This window comes from Melanaphis sacchari, unplaced genomic scaffold (assembly GCF_002803265.2).
Source record: "Melanaphis sacchari strain LSU unplaced genomic scaffold, SCAv2.0 Contig111_pilon_pilon, whole genome shotgun sequence".
Lineage (NCBI taxonomy): Eukaryota > Metazoa > Arthropoda > Insecta > Hemiptera > Aphididae > Melanaphis > Melanaphis sacchari.
In genome coordinates, this window is record NW_020270431.1 from 138,129 (window position 1) to 152,956 (window position 14,828).

General features: G+C 27.8%; 3 protein-coding genes across 3 annotated transcripts in view; 1 reads left to right on the plus strand and 2 right to left on the minus strand.

Moving 5' to 3' along the window:
- LOC112603830 (angiotensin-converting enzyme-like) overlaps positions 1-14,828 on the plus strand; it is a 38,690-nt gene that overhangs the window by 12,367 nt on the left and 11,495 nt on the right. The window lies entirely within an intron of this gene.
- LOC112603832 lies at positions 10-6,731 on the minus strand. Its single transcript, XM_025352606.1, has 2 exons — positions 6,222-6,731; positions 10-2,799 (listed from the first exon to the last, which is right to left on the minus strand). The coding sequence occupies exons 1-2, from the start codon at positions 6,225-6,227 to the stop codon at positions 1,156-1,158; spliced, it is 1,650 nt and encodes a 549-aa protein (XP_025208391.1). The 5' UTR covers positions 6,228-6,731; the 3' UTR covers positions 10-1,155.
- On the minus strand, positions 6,843-10,625 carry LOC112603831 (nuclear envelope pore membrane protein POM 121C-like). Its single transcript, XM_025352605.1, has 2 exons — positions 10,518-10,625; positions 6,843-8,970 (listed from the first exon to the last, which is right to left on the minus strand). Exons 1-2 carry the CDS (start codon positions 10,533-10,535, stop codon positions 6,877-6,879), a joined length of 2,112 nt encoding a protein of 703 aa, XP_025208390.1. The 5' UTR covers positions 10,536-10,625; the 3' UTR covers positions 6,843-6,876.

The following is a 14,828-nucleotide window of genomic DNA, read 5'->3' on the forward strand; positions in this document are numbered from 1 at the left end:
TTTTCAATAGGTAGTTATACGAATATATACTTATATGATTAACTGTATTTTATTATAATATGGTAACGGAATTTTGTATTTACGCGGCGTAGTTTCACTAACGTCAACAATACCTGTCGCTCAATACGATAATTTAATAATAATAATAGTAATAATAATAATAATCATAATATAATAATAATGATATAGTGTGTCGCGAATATCAAATAGCTATTTAATAGAACTATACTGTAGTTTTGTCAACAGACGTCTAATACGATTTCATCGGTATGCACTATATACAGATGATGATCGTTATATATTCGTGATAGCCAGTAGGGGGAAACCGCATACAGACAAAACGAACGGTTTCGGTTTCTTCTTCTATAATTCGGTATGTCGTCGTCGTCGTTGTTATTGTCGTTGTATTGTTAGAATATGCGTGTACACGCGATACCGGACGGGAAACGAAAGTAGAATTCATTTTAGTTTTCAAAAATGTTATAATAACCGAAATAATCAGTAATTGCTCTGGCATTTTTCGCGATCCACTATAACTCTAGGTCGGTACTACAAATAAGAAAACACGGATACGCGGGATTGCGAGTGCGGATTGCTAAATAAATAATAGAGCTCATTTTACACGCCGGAACAGACCGACAGACGTTCACATATTTGTCGTGTTGCGTCTACTTACGTCGAATTTTTAAATTACGTTTTTTTTTTCTGTATTCGTATCTTTACGATACGGAATTAGAAACTGGTAGTCCGCCTACACCAAGTCATTCCACGCGTCGATTAATATACATTTCTACTCGTAAACTGAAACTTTAAGAAATTCAAGGTTAGAGTGATATTATGAACCGTAAAACGCATCGATAGTATAATGAAGGTGCACAGGTACAGCCATATAAGTACCGCAAAAATATCTACAAACACGAATTAAATATTATTTTTGTCGTACATTTATTCTAAAGACTATGATCATGAGAAAACCTATAGCAGATATTATAACAATAATGTGTACAAATATTATTTTTATTTGTATATAAAGTATTGTTATTACAATGTTATACAACTCTAAAATATGCTTAATTGTGTCGAGCGCAACAAGCTCGATAAAATGGCAGCAAATGTCACTTACTATGGTATATACATTGGTAAATTGAACAGGGATTATCCGTGTGAAGATCCGTAGTCTTCATTACCACCGTAGGCGTCTGGTGTCCCTTGCTCTTGGCCGTTGCCGAACGAGGTAAATCCGTTATCGTAATTATTTACGAACGCAGTACCATATCCCGTAGTGTCCGACGAGCTTTCGTGATTTAGTTGCCCACCTTGGCGATATGAGTCATGGTGTGTTTGTTGTTGTTGTTGTTGTTGTTGTTGTTGCTGTTGTTGATGGTAGTATTTTGACGGTTCGTTACCGTAACCGTGCTGCGATTGCGTGTGAACAGGTATGTGAACAGGGACTTTTACTTCCACTGGGTACGGAACTGGCACCTTAACTGGTACTTTGACTGGAACTTTGACCGCATACGGCACTGGTCGGTCAACGTGCACGGGGTATGGTTTGGGTATGTGGACCGGATACGGTCTGTCCACAGGTATTTTAACTGGATATGGTACTTTTCTTTCCACCGGATATGGTATCGGCTTCTCTACTGGTATGTGTACGGGAACAGGGCGGTCTATTGGTATTTTTACGGGATACGGAACTGGGTGATCTACACTTATTGGTACTTTTTTCTCGATGTATACCGGATAAGGTTTCGGTACGTGTACTGCCACAGGCTTTTCCACGTGCACTTTTACTGGAAACGGTACGTGTTTCTCCACCGTTACTGGGTATGGTTGTGGCACATGTATCCTGACCGGGTAGGGCACTTGCTTCTCAATATGCACTGGATATGGCCTGTGGACTGGATACGGCACGGGTTTTTCGTACGGTATTCGGACGGGGTAGAGAACTTTTTTTTCCACGTGAACTGGATACGGAACTGGTACTTCTTTTGTCACATACACCGTCTTGACGTGTCCTCCGTACCCGAAACCATGGCCACCTCCTCCATATCCACCACCTCCTCCAAATCCACCTCCTCCAAATCCACCTCCTCCCCCGTGTCCGCCTCCTCCTCCGTGACCACCTCCTCCTCCGTGTCCACCTCCTCCTCCATGTCCACCGCCCCCGAAACTTTCATCGCCACCACCGTAACCACCAATGTTGCTCCTAAAGCCGTCATTGTTGGTTGATTCGTGTGCATCGACATTTCCGCCACCTTCATACCCTTGGAATGTTTGTTGAATATCATGTTGGTCTTCGCCGCCTTGACCTGTATTGAAAAAATGTCCTCTACCAGAAATTTCGTGTTTTCCTTCGTTGTTAAAAAAATTAGCCATCCAACCATGATTGTTAGCATTTTTTCCTCCTATCGAGCTATGATGGTCGTTTGATCCTACTGTATTAGGTCTTTGTATATTGCCTCCGTTATCATGGATGCCCCTTTCGAAATAAAAGTGACTAAAACCGTTACTGCTATGGTTTTCGTTGTTAGCCGATAGCTGTTCAGTATTCTCTTCATTTCCATCTCGACCATGATTATTCCTAAATGGAAACCCCGAATAGCCTGAATTTTCTGGCGATGAGTGTGAATTAGTTCCTCGGCCATATCCAAGTACATTTTCTAAGCCTCGTTTTTCTGGAGGTTTTGATTCTGTAGAGTCTTCTGTGTTGTCGATTTGTTTTCTATTAGATGATTTTGTGCTGTGTTCGGCTAATGCATAAGTCAATAATAACGTTAAAAATAACCATTTTTGTTTCTGTAAAAAAAAAACATTGTTTGATTATTTTTATATTTACAATAATATAATATTTAAATATTAAGTTTTTTATAAACAATTTCTTTATTCTTGTTATTTCATAGAAATATATTATTTACTTGAAAATTATATTCTACAATTTTTACCTTACATTATCCGACATGCTGTAGAGTATACATAGTACACACATTTATATTATATAACAGTGAAGGATTTGAGTGTATTAAAATAAACTAAAATCAAATGTATATCAATAATAATATTAAATAATTTGAATCGTCCATATTTGTTTATAAAACTGTTCACAATTAAAAATACGTTTTGTATAACATCAGAGAATTTAAGATTTAAAATTGTGCTGGATTGTACGTGTGTGTTTTGTAATTTCTAGACAAAATTTATTTTTATTTTTAATCATTTATGAATTCGTTAAAATAGTTAGAATTTCAAATTTCTGTGGACCGAATAGACTATATATTCATGTTAGTTATAGATCCAAGGGAAGATCAACCTTGTAAACACGGCCCCACATATTATCACGTTAATCATATTATGAATTAATGTAGAACATAGTTTTTTTTTTTTTTTTTTTAACATAAAATATTGTATTATTTTCGAGAACATTATTCTTGTTCACATAATATTTATTTAAAACTGAATAAAATAGATTAATATTCCACGTAAAAGGTTTAGAGATATAATGATTTAATTTGAAAATTATAATTATTGATATGAATTATTAAATAAATTGTTTTTATTTTTAATTATTGTCTATTTATAATAGAAACCGTTCTAGAGCTACACTTGTATCTTATCCTTCACGTAAACTACATTTTTGTAAATAAAGATTAATAATAAAATCGTTCGAATTTCGATTTATATGAATTAAAGTTTTAATAAAACATAATTTATTTGCTCTATTATTAAAAATAATTTAAAACAGTTTTTAAAATTTAAATAACTTTAATTATATGAAAAATTGTAAAAATCTATAATTTATTTACCTAAAACATACAAAATATAGAATATATATTAAAATTGTTTAACCTTTAATAATGTTTTAATTTGATTTTTCGGAGGGAGGATTTATAATTATTTAAAAATATCTACTTCCTATTAATAAATACTTATATAAACTATGTAACATATACCTATAAGAGTACATAACTTATAATATATTCTTCATACTTTATCATTTTCAAATACTTAGATTATTTCTGTAGTACCAACTTTATTTTTATATATAATATAAGTACTCTTTTGTACTGTAGATTTTTTAAACAAATGCATTTTTTTTTATATTTTGATGTATATAAATCGTAATTTAAATAAACAGTTTCTGAGTTACTAAATTTAATCTTCAACAATGAAATAAATTTAGTTTTATTAGTGTAATTAAAATATTGATTACTGTAAAAACTTGAGTTGATCTCCAACTATCTACATTATTATATTTTAATTTTTAAGCATAGCATAATTTTTTTTTAAATATTTTGTTTTAGAGTTGTTTATAAATATTTTTCAATTTATGCTGAAAAGAATTTTTAATTATAAAACTAAAATTTAATACAAAATTCTCAACCAATAGTTCTTACCACAATTAAAAATATCTAAAATTCATACTGTTACAACTTTTTTATAAGTATTTTAAGCTAACATTTTTTGAAATTTGACAAAACCATAAAAATAAGTAAATTTGTTGTTGTTAAAAATGAATAGAATTTTTAATTTATACCTAAAACTTAAATATGAATTATCAGATTCTACAATTTTTTTTTTACTGGTAACTAAAAAAAAAAAAATAGTATAACAAATCGTAAACTTTTATGAGTTATATTAATAACAATAATACAGATTCTAACAATTTTATGATATTTTATAGTTAAAAAAATAATCTTGAAATTTGAAAAATTTCACTATTACTTAAATTATGATTGTATATACACAATAATTAAATTAAAAAAGTTATTTTAATAAATCAAAGCTATTCATCAGTATTTGCTATTTTGATTTTTATTTCTTACTTAAACATTTAATAATTTTAAACAATATTCTCAGTTCTTACAGAAATTAAAAAAAAAACCAACTGAAATACATAGCTAAAATTTGTATAAGAGTTTGAAGTTTTTAAAATTATGACTAATTTTGTCTAAACCACGAATACTTCTAAATTATTTTGTAGATAAAAATTTATTAAATTTTAAATTTTAATAAGTAAGACTAGAAAATTGAATTTAAAGTTTTCCATAAATATTACGTATAATTATTTAAAATTATCAGCTAGAATACAAAGGGATACTTTTATTTTTATATGTACATTTAAAAATATTTGAATTAAAATGTTGATAAAATTGTATATTTTAATAAAAAATTACTTTTTTAGTTATTTTGTCGTAATAATTTGATAAAATATTATTTGTAGGAATTAATACTTATTAGCTCGGCAAATATAATTATTAACTATACAATATGATAATGATATCTCCAAAATATTTTGATTAATTTCTAACTATTTTTATAACAAACCGATTCTCAACGTTCTATGGTACGACGTTATTAACTAATAAGTTAATAGATAGCTGATAATATTAGTTTATATGTTTAATAATAATTTAAATTTGTTATTTTTTGATAAAAACGAGAAATCTTTATACATATTAAAAATAAAGTTCAAAACTAGTGCATAAATATTTATAAAATGCCTTTTTATGATTATTGCATATAAGTAATAATAATACTAAAATGTTCTACGATTTTACTTTTTTCCAAAATTTGGTCAACTTGCTGATTTAACTATTTATTTTAAAATATACTTATACATATTGACTTTTAAGCATTTATTTATCCTATTTAATTTAAACTTGTTGTTTGATGATATAAATAACAATAAGCTTAATAAATTTTTAATGTAATTACAATGTTTTTTAATTAATATAATAATTATTATACCTTTATGGTTTTATGTTAATTGTTAGTTAGAAATCTAGTCATATATTTAAAAAAATAATGTACCTACCTTGGTAATATTAGTTTATTCGCCGTTTAAAAAACATAAAAACTTGTATATCTAAGTTTTGCATTTTTCTTTTTTTATTATTAAAATAAATTAATTCAAAAATTTCATATTTTTTTAATGGTTACTTGCATAAATAGTTTAATTTGGTATAACATTTTAATTGTAAATTAAATTATGAACATAATTTATTATACATCAGTATATTTATTTTATTTTTTAAGTTTAGTTTTTTTTTTTTTTTATTACATGATAATTTTGTAACAAATATTCTTAGTAAAATTAATCGTAACTAACAAATGAATTTAAGCATTTGCATTAATTAATTATTTTCATTTTTAAGTATTTAATTATATTAAATGCATTCATATTTGTATAATGAAGTTATAATAATATAACATGTACTTACTTCCATTGAACGATAAAATATTCCCGTTGGTATTATAAAAAATAATAGTATAACTGGTAAAATATTTTATCACAGTATTTTTTTCAAGTTAGATTGTAGAAAAACATTATCAAAGAAACATTTGCAGCTAACGCGAACTGAAACTGCTTCAAAAAAAAAAAAAAATCGACTTTTCACGAACGTCTAATTATGCTTAGTGTACATTCAGACTATGTTATATTTCATACTGTTTTTCTTAATATATCAAAAAAATAATGTTTACAATTTCCCCTCCATATTATGGTAGTAACTCTTAGTCTGTACGTTGATATGCTACAATTTTTTGGTGGTATTGGCTAGTAATCAGAAGACTAGTTTCCTCTCTCTATGCGCCATTTCTTTATTATACACTCCATATTGTGTTTTCTTTTTACATAGCTATCGTCAAAAATGAAGTTAGTGAAATATGAAATAAATACATTGTATAGAGGTACTTAATGCATTTTATTTATTTATAATTTTACAAGTGAATGAATACTTAACTTATAAAATGTGTGGTCAAATTATTCATAACTATATATATATATATATATAAATTTGAAAATAGTTCTATTATTTAGTAGCTTTTTAAAAAAATGAATGTACACATTTTAATTTTAATTAAAATATAGAAAATCTATTTCTTTACAACGTTAGAGTCTTCAGTTTTTGACTCTACCTTATCTTGGGCCTTGATGGATGCACCTCCAATGGCAACTGCTTCTTGACCGGTGGATCCAAAGTTAGTTGACTTGAATAAAGACGATGCATCAGTTGATCCAACAGATAAAGAGCTGAATGGAGCAGGTGTTGATGATTCAAAGAAAGATTGTTGGCCGAAACTGAATGGAGCTGATGTACTACTAAAACCATCTTGGGCGAAGTTTGAGCCGAAGAGTCCAGCGGGGCTGGCAGTCGTGCTGTATGAGGTTATTGGGCTAGATGTAGAGCTGAACAGAGCACTTCCAGAAGCTGGGGTTGAACTGTAGAATGCACTTCCAAAAGCTGGAGCGCTTCCAGATGAAAAACTATATGCAGAAGCACCGTCAAAAGCTGGAGCTAATCCAGATGCGCCGTATGTGACTTTGGTACCGGTCAGAGCTAATTGTTCTGGTGTTTTCAAGTTTTGGTTGTTAAGAATAACGGCATTTGAGGGTGTGTTGTAGTAGACGTTAGGTACACCGTCGTTATATTGTGCGGCAAAAGCTTTGTATCCAGCTTGACCAGCAAAAGCTTGGCTGGATTCGTATCCCAAACCAACGGGAGATTGTTGGTAGTAGTGGACTGTAGCGAAACGTTGAGCTGGGGCTGCAACTGGAACTGGGACCTTGACTTCAACTGGAACTTGAACTGGGTATGGAACCTTCTTTTCTACTGGGTATGGTACTGGTCTGTCCACAGATACTGGAACTTTGACTTCCACCGGAACTGGTACTTTGACTGGGACATCGTACCTGACTGGGTATGGAACCTTCTTTTCAACTGCGTATGGTACCAATTTTTCTACTGGGTATGGCACAGCCTTTTCTACTGGGTAAGGCACTGGTTTTTCAACGGGGTATGGGTATGGCACTGGTTTTTCCACGGGGTATGGCCTGTCAACATTTACTCTTACTGGGTATGGGACGGGTTTTTCAACTGCGTATGGGACGGGTTTCTCAACTGGAACATGAACTGGGTATGGTCTGTCGACTGGAACTTTCACTTCATAAGGTACTGGCTTTTCAACTGGGTATGGCACTCTCTTTTCAATTTCTACTGGGTATGGTCGAGGAACGTGAATTGGACGGTCTACGTTGACTTTAACGGCGTATGGCACATGTTTTTCTACTGTAACTGGGTATGGGTGTGGTACGCGGACCAACACGGGGTATGGAACTCGCTTTTCAACTTGAACGTAGTAAGGAACTGGAACTTCCTTAGTGATGGTAACTTCGTGATGAGGTGCAGGAGCGTTTGCAACGGCTGGTATTTCAACTGCATCGTGGCTAACTGAGTCAGACTTGACGATTGTTCCTTGAGAGTACGACGGGGCGTAAGCTCCTGAGTAGTATGAACCGTATGATGTAGCAAAAGCCGGTGATCTGTTCAGAACGACGGGTTCTGGGGTAGATGACACAACTGGTGAAGCTCCGGACAATAAGACTGAAGCGGGGGTGGAAGAATACGCAAAGCTTGCGTCGGATAGTGCGGCACCAGAGACAGCGGAACCAGACAAGAAAGGTGCTGGGGTAGATGATCCAACTAAAGCTGCCGGAGTAGATGAACTGAAAGATCCATCGAAGAAGGGAGCTGGTGTGGACGATCCAGCGAATGAAGCAGCGTCGAAGGATTGAGCTGCAGCGGCGCCGGAGTAAGCATTTGACGCGAAAGAGTTACCGAATACGAACGGAGCTGGTGTGGAACTGTAAGAAATGGACTTGAAAGGTGCAGCAGTCGTTGAGAACGAGCTGTCGAACGAGAACGGAGCTGGTGTGGAACTGTAAGAAACAGACTTGAAAGGTGCGGCGGTTGTTGAGAACGAGCTGTCAAACAAGAACGGAGCTGGGGTTGATGGGCCAAAGCTCTTGGTTCCGAATGAGAATGAAGATGGGTTAGAGAAAGGGAAATTGGCCTTCTCGGAAGCAGAACCACCAATACTTTTTCCAGTAATGGAGTCTGTTTTCTCGTTACTATTGAGTTTTTCAGCAAATGTGGACACAACTAGGAGTCCTAGGAAAGCTGCTTGAATCTGAAATAATATTATTATTATTTTTATAGGTTAAATCAAAATAAATAATTAATTATCATTATTTAATTGGTAAATCACTGAAAAATAAATTACTTTTAAGAATATTATACGAATTTTATTTAAATATTAATCGGATCAAAATATTTTAATAGTACATACCTATAGTTAGTTATAATTATTATATTTTTAAACTAACTTAGCGCAATGATAGTTGCATAAAATATTATTTTTACCCCTAGTAGTTTATACTTTACAGTACGTTTTCCATTTCTTAATTAATTTAATTTGTTATTAGTTTTTATCCTTTTTATAATATTTCATAGTAATTTAATATATCAAATCGTGTTTTGATATTAAATTCACTAATTATAACTGTAAGAAATATGACATTAATTGTTTATTATACTAAGTAAATTCTTGATAGTTAATAAGCAGTTTATGCTCATGTAATTCAAAAACCTTTTATTAAAAAATCAAAACAAAATATTGTAATAGAATATTATTTCAACAGGTAGAATTTCAACAACATTTTTTCTGAGTATTTAAAAATTAATTAAGTTCTAGGACACAACTTTTCAGATGATTTTACTTTAAATCTAATCTTTTGATAGAAGGAAATTGTACTAAAGTGTAAGAATATATTATTTCATTATAAATTATAATTTAAATGAATTTAAAAGTTTATATTTTAATTTAATTTATAATATTAAATAAATTCATTAAATAACAAACATAAAAATATACTCAATTAACGTTTTTGTTTAAAATAAATCAATAATATGTACAAATATAATTAATATAGCGCTGAGAATACAATTTATTATTATTAGCTGATATTATATAACTTATGATATAATAATATTTTTATTTAATAAAACAAGAAAAAAAAATTTACCAAACTACTTTTTCTAATTACAATTCGTCAATATGGATAATACTAATTTTTATATTATATTGATAAACCAAAAACATGTCTTATAATCAAAATTTGTATATTTGTATACACTATAAAAAGCTAAATTCTAATAGAATATTATTTACAGAAATATAATGTTTATTTGAGATATATTTAGACCTTTTTATATATGAATATATATATATATATATTATATATTTATTTATTTATTTATTTATCAGTTAAATTAATATTTAAAATATTATAATGCTAACAAGTTTCTATTATATAAATAATTATATTACCAATAATGTATACACATGATAATAAATTTATTTTAATTTTAAAATAAATACCTAATTAATTAAATATTTTGCTCAATAATTTAATAAAATTTAAAATAAAAATAAAAATATAAAATTATAGACATTTATATTAAATCTATGTATCTATAAGAATTGGAAATATTTATTAAATTCTAACAATTAATGATTTAGTTTATCAATCACAAAAATTTAATATAAAAATTGAAGATCGTATTTTATATATTGGAAAAATAATAATTTAAAAAAAAATAATTTTATTAAAATAGAAATGTTGGTACTATAAGAATGGAATTATAAGAAATAATAGTATGTATGTTCAATCTCACCATAGCACGTGGAGCCATGCTTGTTGTTGGTTCTCTTCAATCCAGCGACTGATTGACTGGATACTTTGTTGAACATCAGCTTTTACTATATATATCTGCGCTTCTTCTTGGACTGTATCCAGCAAAATTACTGTCGAAAACCAGTAATCCGGGATGGGAGAATTTTTTTCGAACTCTAACGCGGCTTGCTCCTCCCACTAATAAATTGTCGATCTCAGTTAAACTGCTGTTTTATCAGTATTTTTTATTATGATTTTTTTTTATATATATATTTATAAATCTATTTTTTCGCGTTTTGTCGCTCATCTCGTACTGCAAACCGGTTATTTACGCTAAGTCAAGGGTGCACAACTATGGACTCCGAAGGATCGGTGGCCTCGTCGACCTTCGAACACTACATCCATATCCCCTTTCACACACCGGGTACCTTGCAACGTATTCTCATTTAATTCGCACTTTTAACAATATTGTGTTTACTCCCTCATTTTTAAAATATTTTAGAATACGTTCCTACTAAAGGAACATTATGTTTAATTGACTTTAGGTTAAATGTTGAACATTTCTTATGCATTATATAACTACATTTTGTCAGTTAAAATTTTTTTTAAATGTAGTATTTATACGTAAGTTATTTTTTGTCTCTAATTTATATTATTTATTATATTTATTGATTTTTAAATAATGTAAATAAAGTATTTTTCGATATAATAATATTCAGTTATCTTTTAGGTTTCATTTTGTTTTAATATGTAAATAACATATCTGTATGAAAAACATAAATGTTTAGTTTTTTAAACATATTACTGTTTTTTTGGTGTCAGAAATGTTAAATTAAATTTCATATTTCTATTCGTCTTAAATTAATATAAAAGCTATAAATTATTAAATCAACAAAATCCTACATTATTTTTTATAGCATTAATTTTACCAAAATATTTTTCTGGATAGTTTAGATAAGGAATAACTAAGCTTTATTTTCGAAAACCATATGAAAAAATTAAAAGATTTCAATTAATTAAAAACTAATAAACTTATGTCATTTGTTTATTTTAAAATTTATATAAAATTACAACCCTGGTGATAAAACTTTACACGTGCAATAAGCGACTGAGGAATGTACACAATATCCATTTTGGGTAATATTTATATTTTTAAATTATTAATCCTTATTCAGAGGGCTAGATGAGTTTTTTTGTGCAGTTTAAATGCTGCCAGTTAACCATACATTAGAGGTCCCTGGTTTAAACTAACAATTAATTTTTAATGGTATGTGTAATAAATATGAAAACTGAATAATAATGTTCAACATACTCTTTTAATATAGACTTAATTTTACATCAATTTGTATACATGATTATAATTGTTTTTTTGATAATTTGATTTAATGTTTAAAAATTTATGATTTAAACTTTAAAATATTTAAAAACGAAATTTTAATAGTCACAGAGTTAACTTGGCCAAGGCAAAAGTTCATATTACATATTATTTATTTTGATAAGTTGTTATATTATTCCAAACCCACGTCGAAATAGTACGATTAAAATTAAGTGTATAACAAAATTGCATAAAAACCGGTCGAGTTCTGTAGGTGTATTAAATAAATAGTATACCTACTTTATAGATTATAGTTTCATATGCCAACATGTTTTTAAGTTTCCAATATACTGCCTAATTCTAATAATCGAATAATCAATATAACAAATAGTATTAATAATAATCGTATGCGGTTAGGTTATTAGTTTATTAGTATGAAGTATTATACAAAATGCATAAAAATGTTGCTTGTATGTTTAGTTAAAAAGAAAATCAATTAATAATATAACTGCTATTCTTTGATATCCTTATAAATTATCTGTATGTATATGTAATTATGTGTATAATATAAATAATATAAATAATGTAATTGATATATTTTTAGTTTTCAAGAGATATTGAAGAGTAATAATGATTTAAAATAAAGAAAAGTATATTTTCATAAAAAACTTATTATTATTGAGTTATTAAAACTATTAATTAGAGAAATTGTCGATTAATTTTATTTTCCTTCTTCTTAAATCATATAAGATAATAATTAAAGGAAATAATTATCTCTTTAATTTTCCTCAGGTTTGGGTATTTAATAATTACTTTAATGAGCTAGTTTATACCCAATCAAATCATAATAATAAAATGGTTTTTAAAATATATTTTTGGCGGGAAAACAAATTATGATGATAAATAATAATGAAATAATAGATATAGACATATAAATGTAAGTAAATAATATTTTATATTAAAAACCAATAAACTCTGTGAATATATGCTTTATTGTAATTACCTATATAGTTATACCTACTTAAATAATTATGAAAATAATTTAATTAAAAGGATGAGTCAAAGTATTATTTTTTTATATATATATTTAATAATAGAAATTATATTTTTTTGAGTATAAAATTAATGAAATCATAAAACGATTAACGAATGTATTAAAAACGTTTATGATTTATTTATAAAAAGTAATTCTTTACTCTATATTGTTTAGTATTTTTGTAACGTTTTTAACTTTAAATTTTTACAATAACCTATCATGCTTATTTAATTTTTCACAGTTTTAATTTTCTAAAAACAAAAAACAAAATCTGATTTTTATTTCATAATTTATTGCATTATTATAATAATATTTATTATTGACTAAGAAACTGATAACGTCTGTTAGACGCCGAGGGTTATAGGTACATTTGTACTACATGCCTACACTTTGATACTTAAAATACCATTTGATACATTTAAAAAATATAAAAATAAATGTAATTACATATTTGTTTAAATATCAATATATTCTATACAATTCGTGTATTATATTAATTATAATGATGTGAAATAAAATACATAATTTATAGATATAAATAAATTAATTAATAAAATTTGAATACTTTTAGTAAAATTCTTAAACATTTAATTAGTCACATTTTACATTTATTATATAATATTTTTAAGTTAATTATAGTTGATATATTCTTTACAATTTTATGTAAATAAATTAGTATAAAATAATTCACGCAATGTGTGACAATACATTTGAAATATTTACTTAATGTTTAAATCAATGATTACTAGATCAATTACTATTGGTATAAAAATTTATTTTAATTTGTAAGTTAATTTTTCATCAAGTTTACAAATAATTTTCTATTTTTCCTCTTTCATAACCCATGACCCTGTATTGACTTAATTTGTATCATATCCAATTTGTATGTAATAACATATGGTCACAGAATTATTACCATAATATGACAATTATTACTACCTACCACTAATTTTTTTTTTTTAAATTTTGATAGGTTTTTTATTATACATTGTACACATGTTACGAATGATTGTATATATACTTAATGTTCGTATTAAACTTAGAAATTGTAATTTTGAAACCTTTTATTTTTTATTCATTTCATAATTTTGTGTTGAGTTTTAAATTATTATAATAATTTCATAACATACATTCATTGATCATATATTACATAATTTCGATGCAACAATGTCCGACTAATCCAGTCTTTATTATTTATTTGATTACCTATTTTGTAATATATTTACCATAATAATATTTTTTAAAATTAAATTTAAAGTTTTTTTTTTTTTTTTTTTTTTAATAATTCAAAAATATGTTAAATTTATTTTAAGATACAAGGATATTTGCCTAACTAATAATTTCTTATAATTATAAAATAGTTAAATCATACTTAATATAATATAATTAATTAAAATAGTTTATTTGAATTTAAGTTCAAAAATGAATATTTAATTATTATTGTTATGGTATAGTCGAAGGAAGTTGGTGTTTAATCGTTTAAAATTGTTTACATTATATAGGTACACATTTGAACGATTTCTCAGCTATTTCATTTTAACATTCATATTTCTATTATGTTTTCTTCTTCTACAATTTCCTCTGGACCGCGAGGTGTATCAAGAAAAAAACCGAATTTCGCTCTTCAAAACCGGTTTCTCCCTGCTGTGCAATACTCTTTTGTTTGGCAAACGTTTTGCATTTTTATCATATTAAAATAATTAAATACATGAAAACCCGTCCATTTATCGTCAAATAATAAAAACTATTTTAACGTTTGTCATATATTATTATAACTAATCGTACTGAATGTTTTGAAAGACGTCTTGATGACTTATGGCGGATACTCAATTATACGATTTCCATACTTTTTATTATACGTACGTACTATTAAAAATTATTTCTCGCATTTCGGATCGGAAATACTAAAACAATATTTATCATTACTTGGGTCATAACATTATCTACTATGAAGTATTTTT